The sequence below is a fragment of the Dama dama genome, chromosome 33 (genome assembly GCF_033118175.1).
Source record: "Dama dama isolate Ldn47 chromosome 33, ASM3311817v1, whole genome shotgun sequence".
NCBI lineage: Eukaryota > Metazoa > Chordata > Mammalia > Artiodactyla > Cervidae > Dama > Dama dama.
This window is the reverse complement of record NC_083713.1, coordinates 50,061,480-50,088,899: the sequence shown is the minus strand read 5'-3', so window position 1 is coordinate 50,088,899 and position 27,420 is coordinate 50,061,480. Positions and strand designations below refer to the sequence as shown.

General features: G+C 34.7%; 1 protein-coding gene across 3 annotated transcripts in view; it reads left to right on the top strand.

Moving 5' to 3' along the window:
* ACVR2A (activin A receptor type 2A) overlaps nucleotides 1-27,420 on the top strand; it is a 91,169-nt gene that overhangs the window by 48,217 nt on the left and 15,532 nt on the right. The window contains exons 1-5 of one of the 3 annotated variants that reach the window (XM_061135127.1): nucleotides 1,394-1,409; nucleotides 4,904-5,111; nucleotides 11,746-11,855; nucleotides 12,042-12,196; nucleotides 26,513-26,656. In XM_061135127.1, coding sequence (XP_060991110.1) covers nucleotides 1,394-1,409; nucleotides 4,904-5,111; nucleotides 11,746-11,855; nucleotides 12,042-12,196; nucleotides 26,513-26,656 — 633 coding nt within the window. Of the gene's footprint in view, nucleotides 1-1,393; nucleotides 1,410-4,903; nucleotides 5,112-11,745; nucleotides 11,856-12,041; nucleotides 12,197-26,512; nucleotides 26,657-27,420 lie in introns of those variants that run through there. The other 2 variants (XM_061135126.1, XM_061135128.1) reach the window with 2 other exon arrangements.

Here is a 27,420-nt window from a genome sequence, read left to right as displayed (position 1 = left end):
TTGTGTAAAATTAATGCTGGTGTATTATTTTAATACTTCATGCTTTTAAAAAATAGAACCCCTGTTGTTCTCAGATGCATTCACATTAGATAAAATTTACTTTTTCCTCATTGGAGGAGTGTCTTAGATTTGAGTATGACTTTTACAGGGCTGTTTTGACAAATTTTAGGTCCTGTGTATTGCCTTTTTTCTTTTTTTAAATGGTAGGAAAAAATGAAATTCTCAGTATCAATCATGATGTATAAGCAGTAGGTTGGAAATAGAATTATTATCTGAAATAATTTATGAAAAATAATTCTAATACTTGATTCTGTGATAGACTTACTGATTTGCTATAACTTGCCTGAGTATGATTTATGAAACTACAGAATTATCCATAGTAATTTTGGAATTGTTAGGGAGATTGAAGCAAATGTAGAACCAAAGCAGTGCAAGGTTTGGTAACTTGTTCAAGGTCATAGTGTGTAAACTAAATTCCAAGTTCAGTTCACAGTCTTCTAAGCCAATACTTAACTGGGAAGGAACATTAGATCACCAGTGAGTCTTTGCCAAAAGAAGCAAAGGAAACATACACATAGTGTCTATATATCTATATACCCCGCTTCTGACCTCATGTACTTTTCAGCTACTCATTCCTGGGGCATAGAAAATGGTACTCAAAGATGAGTTTGAGAAAACACATGGGGGATTCTGATGCACATCATAGGTTAAGAACCATTATAATAAACTCTGCAAATAGACCTTTTATGTCCATTTATTTCTTTTGAAAATTGTATTAACTATTTGTAATTACTTTGTTAGAATAAACCTATAGTAGAAATTAACAGTTTAAGAAAACCTTAAATTGTGAAATGCTATTAAAAACTAGAAAATATAGGTAACTTTTACCATCCTTTTTAGAAGTGCACCTTTAAAGTCACTAGGTGAGTGTAAGAACATAACAATACATGTAACTTGCTTTATTTTTACAATTATGTTATTGTATTTAGTGGTCAGTAAGAGATATGATGGGATAAAGACTGATTATTGAATCAACTTGAAGATATGGGAGGGGGTTGGCAAAATTGTCAGTTTTTTCCATAAGCAATTTTCTATCTGTGAGTAATATCAAATGATAGTCTAGGTCTAGAAAGTCATTCTGAAATCTTAACTTATCATTAAATATTGAGAAGTTTTAAAAGAAATAAACAAAAAGTAATCATTTGTTTATCTTTTTTCTAGACCAGAGGTGGCAAAGAAATGAAACTGGTGTTTTCCCCCGCTCCTTCTATACTAATTCCAAGGCGCTTTACCTCAACGTCTTTCTCAGTACATTGCTTCTGACAGCCACTCTTAACTGATTGGAATTGACACCAAAGATGAAACCTATTGTATTTTTTTTTTGTTCTAGGCAATGTACATTTTTGGCGGTTAGTTTTGTTTACTTTAAATGTTCTGTACCTTTGTGGAGTCTTCTTTTGGAAATTAAAAATAATTAATAGTGGTTTTTTATGTGAGTTATACAAGTGGTAGTTCATAGAAGACCCCCCGCCCCCAGCAAAACAAAACAGGCAAAAGAAAAGTCCAGTCATCTAGAAATTAGGATGTTGTTTCAAGAGATAGCTGACCACAGAGCCTGTAGGCCAGATCCAGCCTGTGAACTCAGAATGTTATTTACATTTTTAAATGGTGGGGGAATTTTTTTTTTTTAAAGAATATTTTGTGATGTAAAAATTACATGAAATTTAGTCTTCAGTGTCCATTAGTAAAGTTTTATTGAAATGTAGCAATGCTCATTCATTTACTGTCCAATGGATGCTTTTGTGCTGCGTTGGCAGAATTGAGTAGTTGTAAAAGAAACCGTAAGGCCAGCAAAGCGTAATATATTTACTGTCTGGCCCTTTCCAGAGAAAGTTTGCCAGTCTCTGTTACGAGATAATACAGGTAGTGCTTGTTTGCTTTTGGGTTATTTAGTAAAAGAGGAAACTTAATTTGCTGTTTTTTTCAACAGGTTTCTAAAAAGAAATACTTTAGAAAGTTTGTGGTCTCAGAACTTCTTTCTTAGCCCAAGATGATTTTTATGTGGTTTATATCTATAAATATCATCGTATTAGAAATTAGGGCAGAAAATTAAAAAATATTTATTTAAAAGTGTCAATAATAAATCCATTATATATTAACAAAAGAATAGATTTTTATGAAAAATATTTTCTAAAAAACTAGAGAAATTTTTTACAAATTTCTTTATAATTGTTTTAGTAGATGACAACTGAATTCTTGTATCTGTTTTTCCATTCAATTTGTTGTGATGCAAAAACTTGTGATGTTTTGACATGAAGGAAATCTGGCCAAACACAGATATAGTTAGAAAAATAGGGAGTATTTTAATAGCTTTTTAAGATAATTGTGGATATTTTTCTTTGATAGTATACCATAACTCAACAAGTGGTAATTTCTTTGATGGTTTTGTTTTCTAATGTCAAGTTGATTGAAGTATATATTGCAGAGAACAAAATATATTTTGTTTAGATACACAAGTCTGTGCAGTCTGAATAACTCATGAATTATATAACCATCACCACAATAAAAATGTGGAATATCTATATCACCTCTAAAAGTTTCCTTATACCCTTTTGTAATTAGCCCTCTCCCCTCACTCTTAACTTCTGATCTGATTTTCATACCTGTACTTCTGCCTTTTCCAAAATATTGGGTAAATGGAATCATACAGTGTGTAGCCTTTTCAGTCCATTTTTGTTTTTAGCATAATATGTTTACAGTTTATCCGTTTAGCTGCAGCTGTCACCAGTTCATTTATTATTTTTTTGTACAGATGTTTATTTTTACATATATCAGTGCTAGATATTGGGTGGTTTCTGGTGATTCTGAATAAAGCCACTCTAAAAATTACAGATTTTTGCATGGATATATGTTTTCGTTTCTTAAATACCTAGGCATGAGATTGCTGTGTAGTATGGTAGATGCATGTTTCACTGTAAGAAAACTTTTTCCTGAGTTACTGGGCCATTTTGCATCCCCACTACCAATGTGTGGAAGTTGCAGTTGCTCTACATATTTCCCAAAACTTGAGATTGTATGTTTTTATTTTTATATTAGTCATTCTAATGAATATTAGATCTAATTTTAGTTTGCATTTCCCTGGTTAGTGATACTGAGTATCTTTCTATGTAGTATTTCCCATTCATATTTCTTTGATAAGGTGTCTGTCTGAATCTCTTGCCCACTTTTTAGAAATTAGGTAATATGTTTTCTTATTATTGAGTTGTGATAGATCTTTGTATTTTCTGAATATCTGTTGTTTTTTAGGTATATAATTTGAAGTTATTTTCTCCCAGTCTGAGTTTTTTTCCTTAGCTTTCAAAGAGAAGTTTCAATTTTAATGAAGTTCAGCTTTTGAAGTCCAATTTTTGCTTTTGTAGCTCCTATTTTTTTGTATTTTAACAAATCTTTCATGTTAATAGCTTAGGGTCACAAGATTTTTCTTGTTTTTAGAAGTTATATAATAATAGTTTAAGGTTTTATTTTAGGTCTATGATATTTTTAGAGTTAATTTTTGTATATGGTATGATCTAGAAGTTGTTATGAGTTGAAGTTCTTTGTTCTGTATATAGATGTCTAGTTGTTCCAGCATCAGTTGTTGGAAGACTATTTTCTCTAAGTACATTGCATTGGCACCTTGGCTGTGTATCAGTTGACCGTATGTGTCTGGGTCTGTTTCTGGATTCTCTGTTCTGTCCCCTAGGTGCATGTCTTTTTACTAAGACTGCATTGTCTTGATTGTTGAAGTTTTAGTGTCAGACTTAAAAGCAGTTAGTATAGGGAACTCCCTGGTGGTCCAGTGGTTAGGGACTAGGCTCTTTCACTGCCATGGCCCAGGTTCAATACCTGGGTGGGCAACTAAGATCCCGCAAGCCGTGTGGCATGACCAAAAAAACTGCCCAAAATCAAGTAGTATGAGTTCTCTTTGTACATCTTTTTCAGAATTATTTTGGGTATTCCAATTCTCTCACTTTTCCATATAAAGCAAGAGATGGTTTCTTAAAAGTTAGTACAGTGTGGAATCTGAAACCACTAATGAACTTTTTGTCCTCTGTAATGCTAGAGTCTATTTGGCTATCTTGAACATTGAATGGATTTTTTTTTTTAAAACCAATGAGTGTTTTTCAAATGTCACACAGAATTCTCCTGGAAAATATTGGTTCTCTGAATTATATAGAACTTTTAAATGTTGGCACATCTTATTATTCTGTATTTAAAAGTCATATTTGTTAATATTACTAATGACCTCGTCAGAAAATTCTTTAAATATTGGGAAGGTGTCAGGCTAATGGTGGTGTTTGATAGAGTTTTTCCAAAATTCTTAATTTTGCTTGGAAACTCATATTTTATCATTGGCAGTGCATGCTGTCAGTTGTTTTTCTTGAAGTAACAGGTTTAATTTGGTTAATTTTGAGAACTTTTTTGCCAGATACTCAAGTCTGAATAACCATGGTTGGTTTAGTTCACAACTCAGTCATGCAAGGGCTTTTTCTGGAGGCAGACATTGTACTGCAGTGTGCAGCAGACGTGCTTTTGTTAGTTACCACTTTGTCACACAGAATATTGAGAAGAAGTCTTGACTCAAGGGTCAAAATTTAAGAAAATTAACAATGTTACTGCTTTTTATCAAGGACATTCTTAAGTAAAGCTGGTCTTTTACAGAGAAAACGTGATTTATTTGGTCACTTTCTACTATGTTTATTAAACCTAAAATACAAAGATGGACCTGAAAACCTAAACCCAATATTATAACAGTAAGACAGTAAATCATTTGACATTTTAGGAAGATCTGAAATTTGGTATGCTGGGAGACAGTGTAAGAACAAATAGAGTTATATTAAGTTGTTGTTTTATTATCTTATAGGTGCTATACTTGGTAGATCAGAAACTCAGGAGTGTATTTTCTATAATGCTAATTGGGAAAGAGATAGAACCAATCGCACTGGTGTTGAATCCTGTTATGGTGACAAAGATAAACGGCGGCATTGTTTTGCTACATGGAAGAATATTTCTGGTTCCATTGAAATAGTGAAGCAAGGTTGTTGGCTGGATGATATCAACTGCTATGACAGGTAAGAAGGCATTTTGTTTATGATAGTGTTGAATAATTTTCACTTCTCTCTCTTTTTTAAAAGGGGAAGGATCAATGCATGAATTTTCACCTAAATGCTTCTCTTTAAAGATGAGAGTATAAAGATCATTATAACATGTTGATGACAAAATGCATGTTTTAAAGTAACAAAACAAATACAGCATATTTATGTTTTATCTTCTGTAACTTTGAATTATCTACCAAGTAGTGAAAACTTTAGATAAGAAACATTTATTTCCCTATGTTGTAGGATTATGTTTTTTTTTTTTTTTAAACAGCAGTTTTAATGAAAAGGGATTTTTAAAATTGCTTTAAAAGAGAGTATATCTGTTGAAAATCTATCCTGAAAGAGAATAAAGCTTAATCATAGTATTAAATTTCCTTTTAGTTTCCCTCTTTATGTATCTGGAAGAAATTGATCTCACTACATTTTCCCCTTTTTTCCTTGCAGAGTAGGCCTTTGTTCTTTATCCCAAGGGACATTTTAACTTGACATTCAGAATTACATCAGAACTAACACAGTCCTCATAGAAAGCTACATTTTATTTAAAAGATTTTGCTTAAATTGTTTTATTCTGTACTGGAAATAAAATACAGGGGGTACAGTGGGTATGTTACTGACTGCCTGTGATCTTTCTGTAAAGTGTCCCTAGATGTTGAGCCCGGGCCACCAGAGTTTCACTGTGGGTGGGTGCTGATGACTGCAGAAGCTGAAAAATCCTAGATAACCAGATTTTTTGAAGCCAAAATAACTAATACACTCATGGAATCTAGCTATGTCCTGATCTACTTGCAGGGATTTTAATTGATTACTGTAAATCTGTGGTTGATTGGCCATATGTGATTAATAGTAAAATGTGTTGAATAAACTCATGAAAATTGAATTAGTTCCACTTTTGGTGAGAAATTAAAATAGTCATTTAGGTACATAGTTACAGTTAGTCAGTTCAGTCAATTCAGTCGCTCAGTCGTGTCCGACTCTTTGCGACCCCATGAATTGCAGCACGCCAGGCCTCCCTGTCCATCACCAACTCCCGGAATTTACTCAAACTCATGTCCATCGAGTCGGTGATGCCATCCAGCCATCTCATCCTCTGTCGTCCCCTTCTCCTCCTGCCCCCAATCCCTCCCAGCATCAGGGTCTTTCCCAATGAGTCAGTCAACTCTTCTCATGAGGTGGCCAAAGTATTAGAGTTTCAGCTTCAGCATCAGTCCTTCCAATGAACACCCAGGACTGATCTCCTTCAGGATGGACTGGTTGGATCTCCTTGCAGTCCAAGGGACTCTCAAGAGTCTTCTCCAATACCACAGTTCAAAAGCATCAATTTTTCAGCACTTAGCTTTCTTCACAGTCCAACTCTCACATCCATACATGACCACTTAGTAGTTAGGGTGTATTTCTGCATCTGTGAATTTGCCAAGGGTTACTGCTCTGAAATTACACATTTCAGCTGTATTTCTGATTATTAACTTCTTTATTAACAGAGGTGATCATTAAGTGATATTTGCTATTATGAAAGGATAAGTAGGGCCACTGGGGAAACAGTATGGAGGTTCCTCAAAAAATTAAAAATAGCAATGATATAGCAGTTCACTTTTGAGTATATGTCCAAAGGAAACAAAAACATAAACTTGAAAAGATAAATGCACCACAACGTTCATTGCTACATTATTTACGATAGCCAAGATGTGGAAGCACCCTAAGTGTCTGTCAGTGAATAAATGGATCAAGGAAATACGCTTTGTATATACAATGGAATCTTTTTCATCTGTGAAAAAGAACACCTTGCCATTCATAATACTGATGGACCTTGAGGGCATTATCCTAAGTGAAATGTCAGACAGAGAAAAACAAATACCACATGATCTCACTTGTATATTAATCTTAAAAAAGAAAAAAAAAAAAACACACATACACAAACCCATATATATAGAGAGAGAACTATTTGTGGTTGCTGGAGGCTGAGGGTGAGAAGTGGGCAGAATGGGTGAAGGGAATCAAAAGGGTATGAATTTTCTATTATAAAACAAGTAAGTCCTAGGGCTATAATAGAGAATGTGGGGTAATGGTGACTATAGTTAATATATTGTATATTTGAAAGTTGCTATAAGAGGAAATCTTAAAAGTTTTGTTCACAAGGAAAACAGTTTGTAACTGTGTAGTGATGGGATGTTAGCTAGATTATTGTGGTGATCATTTCACAATATACTCTAATATTCAATCATTAGGTTGTATGCCTGTAACTAATGTTATATGCCAATTATATATCAATTTTGAAAAAAAGCTAAGGAGAAAGAAGTTGGGGAAAAATGAAGTTTGGGGATAATCTCTATTCAAAACTTGTTGTTCAGTCGCTTAGTCATGTCTGACTCCTTGCAGCCCCACGGACTGCAGCACACCAGGCATCCCTCTCCTTCACAATCTTCCGGAGTTTGCTCAAACTCATGTCCATTGAGTCAGTGATGCCATCCAGCCATCTCATCTTCTGTCGTCCTCTTCTCCTCCTGCCCTCAATCTTTCCCAGCATCAGCGTCTTTTCCAGTGAGTTGGCTCTTTGCATCAGGTGGCGAAAGTACTGGAGCTGTAGCTTGAGCATTAGTCCTTCCAGTGAATATTCAGGACTAATTTCCTTTAGGATTGACTGATTGGATCTCCTTGCAGTCTAAGGGACTCTCAACAGTCTTCACCAGCACCACAGTTCGAAACATCAGTTCTTCTGTGCTCAACTGTCTTTATGGTCCAACTATCAACATCCTTACATGACTATTGGAAAAACCATAGCTTTGACTAGACGGACCTTTGTAGCAAAGTGATGTCTCTGCTTTTTAATACGCTGTCTAGGTTAGTCATAGCTTTTCTTCCAGGGAGCAAGTGTCTTTTAATTTCATGGCTGTAGTCACCATCTGCAGTGATTTTGGAGCCAAAGAAAATAAGGTTTGTTACTGTTTCCATTGTTTCCCTGTCTGTTTGCCATGAAGGGATGGGACCAGATGCCATGATCTTAGTTTTCTGAATGTTAAGTTTAGCCAGCCTTTTTACTCTCCTCTTTCACCTTCACCAGGAGACTCTTTAGTTCCTTTTTGTTTTCTGCCATAAGTGTGGTGTCATTTGCATATCTGAGCTTGTTAATATTTCTCCTGGCAGTCTTGATTCTGGGTTGTGCTTCATTCAGCCTGGCATTTTACATGATGTACTCTGAATGTAAGTTAAATAAGCAGTGTGACAATATACAGCTTTGACATACTCCTTTCCCAATTGGGAACCAGTCCATTGTTCCATGTCCAGTTCTAACTGTTGCTTCCTGACCTGCATACAGATTTCTCAGGAGGCAGGTCAGGTGGTCTGGTATTCCCATCTTTTTAAGGATTTTGCACAGTTTGTTGTGGGCTTTGGGGTAGTCACACAGTCCGAGGCTTTGGGGAAGTCAGTAAAGCAGAAGGAGATGTTTTTCTGGCACTCTCTTACTTTTTAAAGGATCCAACAGATGTTGGCAATTTGATCTCTGGTTCCTCTGCCTTTTCTAAAACCAGCTTGAACATCTGAAAGTTCTTGGTTCTCGTACTGCTGAAGCCTGGCTTGGAGAATTGTAAACATTACTTTGCTCGCATGTGAGGTGAGTGCAATATTCTGGTAGTTTGAGCGTTCTTTGGCGTTGCCTTTCTCAGGGATTGGAATGCAAACTGACCTTTTCCAGTCCTTTGGCCACTACTGAGTTTTCCAGATTTGCTGGCATATTGAGTGCAGCACTTTCGCAGCATAATCCTTTAGGATTTGGAATAGCTCAACTGGAATCCCATCACCTCCACTAGCTTTGTTCATAGTGATGCTTCCTAAGGCCCATTTTACTTCGCATTCCAGGATATCTGGCTCTAGATGAGTGATCACACCATGGTGGTTATCTGGGTCATTAAGATCTTTTTTGTATAGTTCTTCTGTGTATTTTTGCCACCTCTTAATACCTTGTGCTTCTGTTAGCTCCATACCATATATGTCCTTTATTGTGCCCATTTTTGCATGAAATATTCCCTTGGTATCTCTTAATTTTCTTAAAGAGATCTCTTCTTTCCCATTCTATTGTTTTCCTCTATTTCTTTGCATTGTTCACTGAGGAAGGCTTTCCTATCTCCTTGCTATTCTTTGGAACTCTGCATTCAGATGGTTGTATCTTTCCTCTTCTTTCACTTCTCTTCTTTACTCGGCCATTTGTAAGGCCTCCTCAGACAACCATTTTGCCTTTTTGCATTTCTTTTTCTTGGGGATGGTTTTGATGACCACCTCCTGTACAATGTCACAAATCTCCATCCACAGTTCTTCAGGCACTCTGTCTACCATCTCGAATCTCTTGAATCTGTTTGTCACTTCCACTGTATAATCATAAGGGATTTGATTTAGGTCATCCTGAATGGTCTAGTGGTTCCCCCTATTTTCTTCAATTTAAGCCTGAATTTTGTAGTAAGGAGTTCATGAACTGAGCCACAGTCAGCTCCCAGTCTTGTTTTTGCTGCCTGTTTAGGGCTTCTCCATTCTCAACTGCAAAGAATATAATCAGTCTGATTTCGGTACTGACCATCTGGTCATGTCCCTGTGTAGAGTCATCTGTCGTGTTGTTGGAAGAGGGTGTTTGCTGTGACCAGTGTGTCCACTTGGCAAAACTCTGGTAGCCTTTGCCCTGCTTCATTTTGTACTCCAAGGCCAAACTTGCCTGTTACTCCAGTATCTCTTGACTTCCTGCTTTTGCATTCCAGGCCCTGTGATGAAAAGGACATCTTTTTTTTTGGTGTTAGTTCTAGAAAGTCTTGTAGGTCTTCATAGAACCATTCAACTTAAGCTTATTCAAGACTGTCTTTTAGTAATTAGTTGAGCTCAAGGATCTTTGTTCTTTTTATTGTGAAAAGCTACCGGCTTCTCACCTAAAACCAGTATTGCTTGGGATTAAACTTTGCTAGATAATGGTGAGTTGGTCAGTGCAAATGCCTGCTCTTAGAGTCAGAGTTACTACACCAGCTTTGCTTCTAAGGGTTAAGTGCTAATTTAAATAAATGTGAATTTTTGTTTTTACATTCTGAATTTGATTAAAAAGGAAATACTAAGAGTAGTCAGATAAATAAGAGTAAGAAAAAGAAGATTGAAGAAATGTCAAAATATGGAGGAAGAGACGGGGAAAATGAAGAATGAAATTGAATGGTGAAAAGTAATTTCCTTGCATTAACTAGGCTAGTATTTAATTATATTAACCTGTAATTTGAGGCATAATTCTGAATGTTAAATTTTGAATTTATATATTTCTCTATATAAATTGTTAAAAATTTAGCTTTCATTTGTCTTTTACTTTCTACTAAATAGATATTGGTATAAATTTTATTTCAAAGTTTGATTTTGGTAAAATTGCCTTCTCCCTGAAATTTCTTGGGCTCTTCACTTTAGAATTAAATTCAACCTTATTTTCAACAACCATTGTAAAAGTTTACAGTTTATTTGTAATATATGTCTAAGTATACCTGATATTATTAGCAATTTAAATATCTGCTTTTAAAAATTAGGTATAACTATTTTTTTAGTGGTTGATTAGGATTTGATATCGAGGCTAAATCTCTGTCTTTTCAGTAACTCAGTTCCTATAGAGAAGGCTGCCTTCCTTCTCCTCTCTAAATGAATCTAAATCTAGTCAGTTTTTTAGTTTCTCGGGCCTCTATTTTTGTTGTTACAGATTGCTCTTTACTTGTTTATCTTTAGCCCTGTTCATTGGGTTCAGGGAATTTAATTCTGCTGCACAAATGGCTTAATTCCCAAGGCTGATTTAAGTCTCTGATGTTGAAATGTGTTCTGCCATGAGATATGAGCAAGGATTACTTCGTGCCTGTGCATTTATATGTATGAGAAGTGAAAGTGAAAGTGTTAGTTGCTCAGTCATTTCTGACTCTCTGAGACTCCATGGACTGTAGCCTGCCAGGCTCCTCTGTCCATGTATTTCTCCAGGTAAGAATATTGTCGTGGGTAGCCATTCCTTTCTCTAGGGGATCTTCCCGACCCGAGGATCTAACCCTGGTCTCCTGCATTGCAAGTAGGGTCTTTACTGTCTGAGCCACCAAGGAAGCTCATTTATCTGTATACGTGTGTGTGTGTGTGTGTGTGTGTGTATGTATGTATGTTTATGTGTGTACACACACATACAGTTTTTTACATATAGTGTTCAGCTTTTGTATTCATAAAATGGAAAGGCTCTATTTCCTGTGAGGATAAAGCACTCTTAGACCAAATTTCTTCATTGACTTTATGTTCCTCTTCAAGTTTTTCTAATAATTAAAGAAAACAATAAAAAGATGGTTGCTTTAGATTGATCATTAAAATCCAAATTAAAGAAGTCACTTCATGGAGCCAATGTGATTGTTATAAAATCAGCTATTGGATTTTTTCCTGATGATATATCATAATTGGTTTCAAGGAACATTTTTGACTTTTAAGAATTGATTGTTGAATATTAATAAAAGTCTCAAAGTTGACTATAAATGACTTACGCATTATTTTATCTCTGAGAAGAACTTTAGTAAAACACCTATTGTAGATTCAGAGTAATAATGTTGGTTTTAATTATTTCTTCTCTTTTTATTTATAGGACTGATTGTATAGAAAAAAAAGATAGCCCTGAAGTATATTTTTGTTGCTGTGAGGGCAATATGTGTAACGAAAGGTTTTCTTATTTTCCGGAGATGGAGGTCACACAGCGTAAGTTCACAGGGAAAACATAAGTCTGTTCAACTAGTAGATTGAAAACAAAGCATGTTTGTGTTAGAATAATTTACTCCCACCTTCTCCTCCTCTATTTTTCTCCTACAATTTGGCACTATAATAAATATTTATTGTGGAATTTCATTGACCAAGTCTGAATGATTTTCTTCCTCTTTCCCACAGCTACTTCGAATCCAGTAACACCTAAGCCTCCCTATTACAACATCTTGCTCTATTCTCTGGTGCCACTTATGTTAATTGCGGGGATTGTCATTTGTGCGTTCTGGGTGTACAGGCATCATAAGATGGCTTACCCTCCTGTGCTCGTCCCAACTCAGGTGAGTTATTGTCTAATACTTCTTGCTGTTTTTGACTGTGTATTTTAAAGAAATATTCCAGTGGAGAAACCACAGTAGGTAGTTACAAATCATTTTCCTTTAGAGTTAATTTTTGAATGTTTGTTGTCATGGGAACTATAGCTACTTTTGCAAATATATTAATTTGCTATATCCTAAACTTAGGCCTTGAGATGGAGTAGAATGAACAGTATTCCCATTCCTGTTCTTCTTTGGAGAGTTTTACTGTGATTATAGTACTTATGAATGTAGGGTACACTCTGCTGTGTTTCTTGAGAAGTAATTGATGATGGAGAAGTGATATTGGAACTTTTTCTTCCCCTTCTGTTTTCTCCTCCATTCCTAAGTTTTTGTGCCTTTTTCAAGACTTGCCAAAACATTCTTTTAATCACGGAGGAGAATTCAGTATGTAACCAGGAATGTGGAATAAAGAGGTTTCACACAGGCATGAAGAGGATACACCTGAAAAATGTCGTTCTAGGGAAGAGGAGCAAAAGGGCAGCATTTCTCATCATATGTTGTAGTTCCAAGTAAATATATTTTATTTTCAGCATATCAAGTGTGTAACTGAAGTCTGAAAACTTTTTTAATGCCCTTGATTCTTTTTCCCTCAACACCAAATATCTGAAAATATAGGTGTTGTGGGTAGTCAGAATAAATTCACGAAGTTTTTCTTCATTCTCTATTATGAGAACAATGGCAGCTGATTCAGTGTGTTATAAGGATTTTTAATATAAATAGTTAATATTCTTCAGGCAGACAGGAAGTGGTAACTTTTGGTTTACTTACTTGAGGTGTCTTTAAACTCTTAATTTGTGTTTCTTTGACTTTTAAGATCACATTACCTCCACCTTCTGGATCTTTTGGTTTAACTTTGTTTCTAAAATACCAGTAGGATTAACGGTTAAAACTTGGTAGAAGAAAATGGTTAAGTCCTATAATTTAATGACCAAAACAACTTCTTCCCTTTAAGCTTTATTTACATAACATATTCCTTTCTTGGTGCTTAAACCAATCTGTTAGCATTAGATCATTGATCCTTGTAATCTTTGTAAAATATATATATGGAGAAATAAGCCTAAAGGTAACATTCCTTATTTAATAAATTAAGTAAACATATAAACATAAATATATTTTGTATAGCTGAAATATTTTAATTTTTAACATTAGTAGATAAATTGTGGGTTTGTTAAAAATCATCTTTTAAAAATACTTTAAAATTTAAAAAATATAGTGCCTAATAAATATATGTAGTTTACTTCAAATGTCCATACACTTTCTCCACACTTTACCTTCTTATTGGTGGTAACTATTTTTTATTTAATATCTACATTTCAAAGAAAGAATGTTTCATACTATAATAGTATCTGAATTTACCCTGGATTTGTGATACAATAGAAACAAACTGGACACTACATTTAAAAACAAATTTGTTAAGTTTCATCATAAAACTTTAAAAATAATAATGTAATCCTATAGATAACATTGATTTATATAAAATACTAGCTTAAAAAGCTGATTCATCTCAATGTATGACACAAAACCCACTACAATATTGTAAAGTAATTAGCCTCCAACTAATAAAAATAAATGAAAAAAAAAAATAAAATGCACCCATTAAAAAAAAAAGTTTGGTTGGGTATTTTTATTTAAAAGTGTGAATATCTTATACCTGAGGCCACTTTATTTAGAAATATTGGGTTTGGACTTATAAAAAGGAAAGATGACTCCTTATTTATAAATGACAACTAGGAATGTTCAATGAGTGTCATCTACCTCTGTGGGTTTTAGGTATTTTTTCAGTCGTTAATATTTTTGTACACATTTATTTAGTGCTTGTGTTGTTCTGTACATACATACAGTTTGCATGAATTGTATGAATTACTGAGAAATAAGAAATAAAATTAAAAAGGTTTTGAGATGGAATGACTGGGATGGTCAGACTTCGTTGTGGAAAATACAAGACATGCCTGACTTTATACTTTCCTACTGTCATGAACTGTGTTGTGGAAAAGGAGCATTGTCATCAATGTGGAACTTCATCTATGTCTTCTTTCACTATCTCAAACAGTATAGTGTCATGCTATCTCATTTTTGGTGAGGTTTATGCAAACTCCTTCTGCAAGACTACTTAGTGGCCCTCTTGTCACAAAATGCTCAGTTTTATTTCTCCTTCAAAAAATGATAGTTGTATCAAGCATTAATTGTACATTTATAGTATACTAGATTACTGATAAGTTACATAGATGTCTTAATATATACATTATATAAAAATATTAAAAATTAGTAAAATTTTTATATTTATAAAAATATTTATATTTTTATATATTTATAAAAAATACGTAAAACTTTCCCTTGATTTCCAGTTGTAACTAGTATGTAAGGATCATCTTTAGAATTTGTTCACATCTTTAGAATTTGTTCAGAAAAACAAAACAATACCCCTGGACCATACCCCTGAAAGTATGGAACGGGGCCTGAGATATGATGGTTCTAATAACAGTTTCCCAGGCACTTCTGGTGACCAGCCAGGTGTGGGAAGCACTGATCCGGTCTTACCTCACACGGTTGTTTATGTAGTGTTACAATGCCCATTCTGTAGATAAAGAAATTGAGACATAGCAAAGCTCACAAGTATCAGAGCTGGAATATGAACCAAGGACTCTCTGACACTAAATCTTCGTTCTTACTGCTTATCCTGTTCTTCTCTTTTTTCAGAAAGCAGATGCTTTTGCTGCCTCAGATAATTCAGTGAACATCCCTGCCATCTCAAAATCATTCTGCCTGCTATTTTCCCACTTTGGGACGTTAAATAGTGTGACTACTAAAAGGAGCAATAACATGAACACAGTGTCTCACAGAGGACAGAAGTGGAAGTAAATAAGTAACAGATAAATAGAAAGGCATATTCATGTGTTTTCCATTAAAATATTGTTTAGCACACATTTTAGAATAGGGTTTATGAAGATAGATTGGGTCTCAGGTGAAGAGTCTGTGTTTCTGAGTTGATGGTGCCAATGCCCTAGTTATTCAAGACTTATTTGAGGGGTAGGAGAAGTAGGTAGGGGAAACGTACTACATAGTTGAAGTCTTAAGCTGACTTCTGTATTTTACCCCATATTCATGTCTCCATATTCAAAGTTTAATTTCAGGACCAGTTAGGGAAAGATCTTACATTCTTATTGTGCATTTCCCTCTAGTTTCTTCAAACACTTTTAGACAAAATTTATCATTCCTTTTCTTAGGGGAAGTTTTTCTTAAAGCGTTGGCTAAAGACTGGTGATAGCTTATTGATGGATCATTCCTACAATAAGAAGTACATTTGAAGAGAATTTACAGTGATTCTCAGCAGAACAAGCTATAGTTACATATACTGTGCTCATTCATTGGTCTGATCTCAGTCTTTTATTCTCCTTGGGGATAAAAGATGAGTATTGTGGAGATATTCTAGAGGACTAAGTGATATATCTAAATGAATCTCTTAATAAGCTGGTTTCTGGTTGTTAAATGGTGGAATTCTTTATTTCCAAGACATGAAGTTGTTTAAAGTTTCTTAGGATTTTGTTAGTATTTTATTCTGAAGAAGTGATGTAGAGATATACATGCTTTAAAATCTAGTCTTTAATGATGGTTTTAATTTATTTTAAAATAAAAAATATTCTAAAATAGATCTATCATAGTTAAAGGTGTAAAAAAAGTAACATGCTTAAAAAAAATAAAACTATTCTTCTTTCTTTATAACCTGTAACCACTATATTTCTAACATTGTTTCACGTTATCACTGTCTTCCCCCATCATCCTGGATGAAAGCCTTAGAGATAGCTACTTCTGCTCCTAGCCCTGTTATTTATAAAGTCCGCTTTATTTACCTTTTCATCCTTTCTGATCCTCTTGTTTTCAGGACATTTTTACACGGGAGGCTGAGATTATTTCTGCAGTCTCGTAGCTGGTCTTGTTTCCAGTTCTCTCTCTCCATCTATACTCTTTGCTATACAATAACATTGTACATGTCTAGTTGTGTTACTTCTGTGCTTAAAGATATTTGAAGGCTCTCAGTGTTCCAGCAGCAAGAATACAAAGTGTGGAGTCTGACAGTGGTCTTCCATACTTTGCCTTTTGATTATTTTCTCTCATTAACACCCTAAGCCATCCATCATATACATCTAGAAGGCTATTAGTTATGTGCCATCCTTGAAAGGATAGAGAAACTAGTGCTCAAGTCAGTTTCTCTTTTTTGTGATTCACGTGAATAACCTTGGTTAAGAAAGGTTTTAGTCACTTGTGAGCATGTTCCATTCTCATACTTGATTATAAGCTCCTTAAAGACAAGGTATATATTATAATCACTACTGCATCTCACACAGTATTTCTAAGTAATAACCATTCTGTAAGTAATGAATTGCTGAATTGACTTTGTTTCATTTATTGTTATACTAAGATGATAATGCAGTATATTCAGGAATTGTTTCATAAATGTTTGAGGTGCTTCAGGGCTTTACTTTAAGGTAAATCTTGGGACCATGTTTCTTGGGGATAAGATAAGTTGAAGTATTTCAAGCTTTTATAAAAGGGTGCCATTATTCAATTTTCTGTGATCACAGGTGTGAAAACATCCTTTTAATTTGCATCACCTGGGTCACATTTCTTTTACCTGTCCTGAAACTGTCTTTCCACGTGTAGGTAGATGCTCTTATGATCTCCAGTCAGTAAACTGAATGCGAACTTGTTTTTTTTGTACCAGTGAGTCACAAATATGAGTGAATTGATGCACTGACTTTATTATTAAGAACTCTTATTGTGATTAGAGTTAATGTGATTTCAATAAAACTGTTTGCATTGTTTCTATAATCATATGTAAGCTTAAGTTTTCTGCTTATAAAATCTATGTGCTAATAAAACAATACCACTTGATAAGAAAATGCATTTTAGAGGCTAGAAATTGCTTGCCTTTAAGAAAGTATGAAGTTAACTTCTTGTTAATTTTTTAAGGCTATAGTATTAGAACTAGAGTATTGCAACATTGGTACTTTTTAAATGACACCAGTCTCTTCAGTCCTGGCATCGTGACATTTTGTCTAGGTTTTGATAAGGACTAAAGGCTTTTAGATGTTTAGAATATTGAGTTGAGCATACAAAATAATCCTGTTGACCTTAATATTAAAGTAGTGATAAGTTGATGTTTCATGCTATGTCAAATTATTATCCGCCAGGAAACCAAGCCATCTCTGACGATGGTTTGTAGGATTTTCCTGCTGAGTCTATATATGTTTAAAATTAAGAAGATACTAAAGGGGTAGCATAATAGTATCCAGCCAAGTCTGTTTAAGAAAGTGTGCTGCTCCCTTATTTTGGAAGAATGCAGGGAGTTTACCGAATTTTATTGAATATTTAATATGCTAATATTCAGTTATACTTACAAAATAAATATTACATCTGTAGAAGTGCATCTTGAAATAGGTTGATTGCTAAATGGTGGAGGTTTATGAACACATTTCTCTTGATTTTTCTCTTTCACCTTCTGTTCTATTTAAAAGTTAATTACAAATGGTTGCTTGTTATAGCAATACAAACTATACAGAAAGAAGTATGTCCAAAAAAAGAAAGAATCATTTGTTCCTCCTTTTCCTTTAGCAGTTTACTGAAATACCAGTTTTAGGTTGGTGTGTATCTTTTGACATCTTTCTCTAACCTCACTCGTTTGAATATGTACTTTTCTTTTTTATAAACTATAAAGTGTTATTCTGTAGTTGCTTTCCTTTTGTTTAACAGTGTACCGAGGATAGTTCAGCTCAGTACTTTCTAATGTGTCTCGTTCTGACTGAGTGATGGTTTAAGTGAAGTTTAGTGCAGCATAAGGTATGCTCATGAAATACCGAAAATTGATGTTTTATTGGCTTAGAGTTTGTGTTAGGTTTCTGCTAAGGGCTAGAACTTACATTTCACAAGTAGTTTTTAATTATATTATTTTAGGATATTTAAAATATGGTGATATAATGCTACTGTATACTCTTGAGCATATTTTTCCCCCCGTTCATGCCTAAAAAGTAGTACCGGGCTACTAGAAATGCTGTCTGTGTTCATTATTTTTGTACTATAACCTAAATTACAACTTTTATGTATACTTTTAAACTAATTGTAGGGAGAACTGTCATAAATTATCCATAGACATGCTGCAACTTGACAAAGTGTTGCTCTAGGTGTGTATAAGTTATTTCTCTTACAGATGTACAGACAGATCCACTTGGAGACTGGCTGAAATTCCATGTCCAAAAGCGAAAAAGAAGGGCAGGGGAGAAGAAGTGAAAGTGTTGGGGGGTTGGGGGGCAGGTGGAGGGGGAGTCTGTATCAAAACCTTAAGACAAGTTAAAGCTGCACAATAAAATTAATCAAAGCACCTTATTTCTTAAAAATGACATACTAAATTAAAAAATCTTGAGATCAGTTTTCCTTTGGCCTGTGGAGGGCCCCGTCCCATTTGCCAGTTTGCAAATGGGGCTGTTGCATATAGACCAGAGTGCCTAATATCTGCTTTTCCTTGTCTGCCCAAGGAGATGGTAGGTAGGAAGAAGTGAGTTTGCTTTTCTCTGTAATTTTTATTTCCTGAGTCTCATCCTCAATCTGATCCATCATTCCTAGCTACTTCATTGCTGTCAAACCTTTTTCTGTTAATTTGGGATAATAAAAAGGAAGAAGTCCATTTGTTAGTGAAAGCTGTTTGCATCAGGTAGGCTGGGCGGTGTTCACATTGGTTGGTTTTATTTTTGCTGAACTGTTCACCTATTGCTGGGTGTCCACTGTGTGGGGTGTGCCAGACACTGTGCTTGATGCGTAGTATTAAGTGGCTCAGGGCCAGTCCTTGCTGGCCTTTTTGGAGCCCACAGTTAACATGTAGGTGCACTAAAAATAGGTTGGTTGATTGGTTGTTTGACTTTGCAGCTTGGAAAGGAAGGGTGAAGAGAGTAAAAAGGGAGTTGCCCCAGTAAATTTGGGCAGAGATGGAGGAAAGGATTCCAGTTCTGTGGTGCTGGGGAGAAGAGCCACGTGTGGGATGGTGCGCTCATTTTAAGTGCTCAGTAAGTGTTAGCTGTTAATTGCCAGCCACCTCAAAATTGTACTCCCGAGGAGGAATTTTTTGAAGTTGTTGATTTCAACATCAAAACTGACTTATTGAAATCATTCTACTTGAAATTAACTTCAAAGTATTGAGACGCACACACATACATGTATGTCAGTACTTTGAAGTTAATTTCAAATAATGGAAAAATTTCATTTTGAGTACTGTGTCAAGCACTTGTACAGAGCACTTTATACGTATTAGCTCATGTAATCTTTCAATACTGATGATGTAGGTTCTGTTTTATTATGTTTATTTTAGAGATAAGAAAATCAAGGCATGCATAAGTGAGGTGAGTTGGCCTAGAGTCAGTCTGCTGAGGGCAAAGCCTGGGCATTTATGTCTGAGTATTATCCATTGAGTTAATTTTAATTGAATGCCTTATTTCAATAAATTATTAGGTCAGGTCCATAAAAAACTAAAGTCAGATAGAGGGAGGGATTAGAGTATATAAATTCAGTTTCAAATATTTTTTACAGTGACTATATATATTGCCTTGCAGATCAACATATCAATTTTACCATATCACAATTATTACTGTATAGCATGGTCCTTTTCCTTTTTCTCCTTGAAGAATACAAATGCTAAATAAAAATAAAATTCCTTCTGTACACAGTAGTAAACCTGGTGCTTCTAAGCAGCAGCCAGAAGAATGGGCATGGCTGTAATATCTCTTTCAGACTTATAACCCCAGTGCTAGCTTCGCTGATGAGCTAATCACTTCTTAGGGAGCTTATTCAAAATCCTCATTCAGACACCTTGGTCTGTCTTTACTTTCGGAAAGAGTTAGATGAGGAGAAACTGGAAAGTAGGAGTTGATATGTCACAGAGAAATTTTGAAGATCTGATTGGATAGAATCTTGGCTGTGCATTTGACAGTGTCAGTATTATCAGATCTGTTAATGTATAACGTCTTGCTTTCCCTAGCTCAGAAACATTTGTCCTGATACACATGCTATATTATTTCTTTACATATTCTATTTCTGTCAGCTTGGCAGTAGTCCTTTTTAAAATTTGCAATTGTAAAATTTCTTAGAAAATGTAAGATAACTAGATGATTAGAGGAGACAAGTCCCAAATTTGTCGATTTTTAAATACTTTTCTTAAAGAGTACTCAATTCTTCTTGATGGTCCGAAGAAGTTGTTGAGTGAGTTATTTAAAAAGTATGCCTAAATATAAATCTTGGAATGGTTTAAATAGTAAGAGAAGACTTATAGTACATTTCCTATATTTTTATTTTTAGTATGTAAAATCCATTTTTCCAGAAAGAGTTCTTTATATTCTGGTTCTGTATATATAACTGCCTATTGAATATCTCCACTTAAATATCTCCAAGCACTTAATAGACAATGGTAATGAGCTTCTCTCTCAAACCTAGTTCTCATTAAATGGACAGTAACCATTTGGCTACACGAGTCAGAAAGTAGGATGTGTCCCAGTACTGTGTTTTTTCTACCTAATCTGCCTCCCTCTCATACTTACATTATATTTCTCAGAGATGCTCTCCTCAGGAAATCTTTTTTTCACTTTGCCCAGTATTTGTTAGGTTTCTCCTTATAGATGCTCACAGTAACCAAATTCCTTTTTATTGCTCTTATGTTATGATTATACATTAATTAGTAAGAGTCTTTGATTAGTTTTTCTTCCCCACACTGTATAGTAAGTGTCAGGAGAGCCTGGGTAACCAGTGCCTGGCACAGACTAGGTGCTCGGTAAAGATTTGTTGAATGAATACAGAAGTATTATTCATTCCTTTCTGATATTTGTCAATAGTTAAATTTCTTTTTCCCTTAAGGAATCAGCAGCAAGTCTCTTTCTCATCTGGCAACCTGATTACTTGACGTTAATGAGCTGATTTTGTTTTCACTCTCATCTCCAGTCGCAGTGCATGGTATTCAGGTTTCATTTTCCAAGTTGTGAATCCATACTATTTTGTTCAGTTGCTTTTCATCTGTTTGTGTGTTTTAGTCAGGTTTTTTTGGGGTGGGGGGCGATTCCTATTGAGGCCTGTTCTTGGTGTCTCTTGTTTTGCTTGGATTGTCTTATAGCTTATTCTAATATTCATTTATTGAGAGGTATATTGAGCAAAGGTAAACTTTTTGATAAGATGTGTGGACGGCACCTGCTTGCACAGTGACATCTTTGTCTCTGAAAGTACTGGTATAGAAACAAAAACTGAGAGATGTTTAAGCTTTGGGACGCTACAGTCTAGTTACTTATTTGGCATGTATTCCTTTCAAGGGATAAATTTTACTCTGGAGTACTGAGAAGATGTTTTGATAGTGGGATTAGCTAAGCCTTTTAGGTGAATTATTAAATAATTCTGAATCGTTATCACAGGAGAAAATCAAGAAGCAAGAAAAACTAGTTAAGCAACTGGTACACATAAATTGTCAAATCTTTTTCGTCAGTGCTGTTTTCTGTGGAAATGTTGGAAACTGGGGAAATATAATCAGTGATCGGAAGGATTTGAAGCCTTTCTTTACACCTGTGACAGTATTTCTCTTGATTTTAAATTAGGGCCTTATTTTGGGATGACTAGGAAAGTGAGAATCTTGTTCAGTACCTGAGTGTCCTGCATCTGAAGAGAATGCGTGGATTTCTTCCCAGGGCCACCACTTGCTTGACCTCTTTACCTTCTTTACCCTGGTTGTGGCTGGGTAAATAGTTAACGGTGGCCTGGTCTGTCTCTGTGATCTACTCAGTTCTGATCTTACTCCTCTCCAATCTTACGCTCTTACCCTAGTTGTATTATTTATGTTGTACAGACCCACACCCCAGAAATGTTTTTCTGTCTCACTGTAAGGATTTTTCTATCTTCCATTAAAGGAAATGGAGTAGTTAAGAAAGTTGGAGATTCTAGATTCTGAAGACAACTGAGAAACTCAAGTCTAGCTATATAAAAATTTCTTGCGCTTCTCCTACAGTTTTTGTTAAAGGCAATACTGCCCTCTGGTGTCCACACTCCAATTCCAACCCATAGCTTCTTAAATTGCCTTCCCCCCCACCCCCCCTTTTACAGTTTAGGCCCTAAAACTTATTAGAAAAATGCAAAAATTATTTAAGACTTTCGGTTTAGTTTATTTTCTGGCTTGAAATCTGTTGGATCAAGTAACTTGGGATCATACTAGAGTCATCTGTATAATACCTCTTATCTGATAATGTCCACAATTTTTTTAAAGAATATATTGCTTTCCTCTGTTTATAAGGAAAGTGTTCCTAGTTCTCATTTTAAAATATGATGCATTGGATCATTGCCAACTTTTAAAAAATGAAATCATTATTCCTCTTCCTTCACTTTTGTAACTGATGTGTCATTTTTCATTTCATTCTGGATATAAATCGTAATTTCTTTTGCCTGTGTTTTTTCTTCACAAGCACGCCTTTCATATAATGATAGAGGTAAGATGCATTGATGTTTGTTTTACGACTGTGGAACTTTGTGGATGCATACTAAACATTTTGTTCTTAGATTTTGTTGTTGTTGCTTTATTGTGCATCCTTTATAGTTTATAAATTTATGTTATAGTTTTTTCCGCTTACAATATTAAAAACATTTATTTTATCATAGCATTAGTTTTGGGTTTTAAAGAATTGTTAACAATGTTTATACTTATCTAAGGTGAAATGTGGAAGCAATTGTTTTAGTTAACACCTAATGGCTAAATTTTTAGCCTTAAAACCTTGGATTGGTTAATTTTTATAGTATGTCATTAATGTCAGCATGTACTCATATTTTAACAGGTGCTGACTTTCTCGTTGAACCCATTATCTTTTAATGTGAAATCTGTATTTTCAGGTAGTTTATTGCATCTTTGGCATCTTTAGTAAATGGACTGGCTAGAGGAATTATAACTTGATCTTTCGCTGTCTAGAAATTTAAGGCTTTTATTTAGATTTGAATTCGCCTTTCATGTGGAGAACTCAGAATAAGTAAAGTGGTTGCAGACCGCTTTACAGCTCCTCACTTCTAATCTTTTTTTTTTTTTTTTCACTTCTAATCTTTTATACATTCTTGGTTGAAGGGATGATGCTGGGTAGTGGTGCTGGAGTGGTGGCCCCTGTTGTTTCCATGCGCCTTCTCAGCCTGATGTCTTCTGCTGCCTTAATTTTCACATACAAATGGGGTAAAGAAGAGATGTGATCAGAGCCATGTTCTAAGGCGTATCTTTTTCACTGGGCAAAATAGCATAGGTGCTGCGAGAGAACTGAAACCTAGGGAGTTTTCAGGAATTCTGTGGTCCTTACAGCTGCCCCTCCAGAAGTGGCTTTTCTCAGAAGCAGGGCAAGGCTGTGTTTTATGGGTAACATCAGAATGCTGTCATTATGAAGTTTAAGTTTGAATTTGTCTCCCAAGGTGTTCATGTATTTTAAAGGTATAAATCTTTATTCCTAGAATCAAGTGTTATAAATTAGTAAAATGATGCTAATAAATTGAAAATAATTTTTAATATTCTTAGATTATAGGATAAATAAAAGCTTGATATAAGAGAAGCTATTAAAGCTTCCTATAAATGTAATGAAGAGCTGAAAAGTATGAATTAGAAGAATATTCTAATAATATTTTACTAGAAAAGCAAAAAGATACATTGATTGGTATTGTAGATTTTATAGTTATAATCTTACAGAGTTCTCATTTTTAAACCTGACCTTTCCAAGAATTATAGAATATTGTTGAAAACCACATATTTCTAAAAGTTCTGACATTTTGTAGGTGCTGACTTTTTGGACCTTTTTCTCACCCTTTGAAAATTGGCCTGTGTTCTTGTCAGTTTAAGCTTCTTAAGGTAATTTTGACAAGGCATATTTCAGGCTGTTAATATATAATGTTGACCATAGTGGTAATATCAGTAAGAGAGTGATCTAAGATTTCTTACCGAAATAATGGTAGCTTCAAAACTTTGTAAGTAGAGTCTTGAAAACTAACAAGGACTTTGTAAAGTTTATCTATACATTTGGGAAACATCCAGTGATTTTTTTTTTTTTTTGAATTCTAAACATAGGCATTGGAAATTTTTGTTTCCTAAAATTAAGTTTAATATTACATTAAAATCTTATTTTGAACAGTTAATATATTCTTACTTTGAGATGTGGATTAAGTCATCTAAATCCTGTTTTATAGACTGAATCGTATCCATATGGTTGGTACTCTTTAGAATAGAGAATGGATAATGTGTATGTTATCTAAAGAGACATTATCAGTCAGTTTATATAAAAGTTATTACAAATCTTAATGGGTACATATAGTCCCATTTGGTTATTTTCCCTCATCAGCTTTCAGCTCTTATCTACATGCTTTAATTTTGGCATCCCTGCTTTGAAAACTCAACTTTTCTAACTTTTCTCTAAAAGATGAGGGAATCATTGACTTTAACCTTGTAGTTATAAAGTTTTTCAAATTGAACTTTTTCTCTTTAGTTAGCCTAATTATTCCTTTATGCATTTATCCAGCAATTCTTGAATTCTGAGGACTGAGTGGATTCCTTTGCCTTTAGAAGAGTGGTTTTCAGCTTTTTGCCCTCTTGTCTCCACGTTCACAGAAGTCGTATGTCCCTATCAGTGGGATCTCTTATCACAGACATGCTTGGTCAGTCAGGGGATGAGGGAAGGTGGGAGGGTTTAATACTGGTGAACATCACAGTCTTGTTTCCCCTCCCACTGAGGGGCCATACTTCGGGAAGGTTTGCATTTGACTTCCTTGACTTATCACTTTGTTAACTAAAATAGTCTTTAGCTCTACTAACCTTTCATATTTAGAATGTGTGAAGGAAACGCAACTTTTGTAGATATTTAAAAATTATCTGATGTTAGAATGGGTCACAGTAAGTCTTCTGGTTTATCATACTGTTTTAAAATAGGAATTCGCAAAGCCTTTTTAGAAAGATTGTCTACTTCAGAAGAAGAAATTGCATTGTTTTTTCTTCAATACTCTGCAATGTTTCTATTGCTGAGAGTCTTTCTAACGTAGATGTCAACTTTTAAAAAATCTTGAGTGGCACTTAGGGGCTAAATAATGCCTAAAGGGAGCACTGTCTTGAAGCATTAGAAGAGGAGTTCTGTTTTGTTTTTAAAGGGAGAGTAAAGGCAGAAAGACATGCATTGATGAAGGGGGTGACACATAATTTCTGAGTGTCTTAGGCTCCACCCAGTGCCATTAAGTCTGTTGCCACAGAAATTTTAGTTACTTCTTACAGTATCCATTACCCAGTCCTTCAAACATCTCTGGAAGCTTTCCAAAAGGCTTCCTTCCTCATGCTTTATTTGCAGATATTGAACTAATAGAATGCTTTCTGCAAAGGGTTACCACTTCACTTTGTATAGGAGGATTTCCTGGTGATGCTGTACTCCTATTTATATATTTGCTCCATTTTAAAAATTAACTATAGCCGTATACTTCTCTTTCATTTACCATACCGTATCATCTAATGTGACTACTTATTTTCTGAATTATAATTTGTATTTTCTTTGCCATTAAGTCCCAAAATACTGTCTCAGTCAGTTCTGGGAAATAATTATAAGCGAAAGGATAAAGTGTTACTGGGTGGAAAAATTAGAATGAACAGAGCCGTTTGGTTATAGCAACACTAACTTACATATTTTTATGTGTGCTTTGTATTTGAAATACTTACTTGTAATGTATTTGAGAATAGCCGTGAGTATTTCTGATATTACTGAAAAAGAGTTGAAGCTAAACAGTCATTGGGGAAATAATAGATTTTGAGGAGCGGGTTTTTGATGCATAGCCATAATTTGCTGTTCTGTTACTTTTCAAATCCTTACTCTATAAGGAGTTATCAACTAGATAAAATTGGGATACTATTAGTAGTATCCTGGAAGGTCACAGAAAAATCTTAGAATTAATAAGACTGGATCAAAAAGATCTTTTCTCTTGGTTGCTATGTATATGTAGCAATCACGTGTGCATGCCTACACACACACACACATACAGAGTAATAGTGTTGATTGTTATTATGAAAACTGAATTCAAGCTCCTTGCTTTGTGATCACTATAGATAATTAGTAATGCTTGAGAACTCAGTTTTGGCAAGATTGAAGTTAATGTCATTTGTATGTGTTTACCATTTTTGTCAATTGATTCCTTAGTATACTCACTTCTTCCTGATATTTAGAAGTGATATGTATCATGTGCTGCTTTTTAAAATAATACTATTATTGTTTGTAGGACCCAGGACCACCCCCACCTTCTCCATTACTAGGTTTGAAGCCATTACAGTTACTAGAAGTGAAAGCAAGGGGAAGATTTGGTTGTGTGTGGAAAGCCCAGTTACTCAATGAATATGTGGCTGTGAAAATATTTCCAATACAGGTATGTTTATTTCAATTTTCTGATATGCATATATTTGTTAAAAGATGCAACTGGTTTAGGTCATTGTAACTCAGAAACAGTCTGAAAACACATGCCATATGTTTCAGGGTGGTTTTGTGCTACTGGGGAAAATGGTTAGCCCTTTTATGTCTGTCTTCTCATCTGAGAAATTAATCATACAACAGTCATGTTAGTTTGGAGGGGTGGAATTTCAGTATATGCACATATTGGAGAAGTTTTTGCCAATAAAAGTTGTACAGAAATGCAGAGATGATTCTAATTAAAAAATGTAATTCATTGTTTGAGTGGTTAATTTTTAATTTTTAATGTCCCGTTGACATTATCAGAAAAAGCAAACAGAATAATGAAAGAGTAGTGTGCTTTGTTTTAGAATTGCTGTTTGGAGATATTCAATATTACTATTAGATTGGATTTTGTTCTACTTTTGAGTATTGATGTAATCGTTTCATTTTGTTTGGTGAATTTTCAGAGGCAGTCAGCTGACTCCAAATAATTGATTTACTGTTGACTTGTTCTTGTTTTAGAGGCCAACCTCATAAAACCCTGGTCTCACACCTCTGAGATACCCTTTAGTTTTGCTCCATTCGTGGTATAGATCTGTGATGATTCCTTTGTTCCTGTCGTCTGTTTCTTCACACCTGTGGCTAATGCCATGCGTGGTATTGGGATCCTGGCTGGGTGTTTTGATTTAGGTTTCACCCCTCCCCTGCACCTATATAGTGGATCTTCCTTATACCAAAATT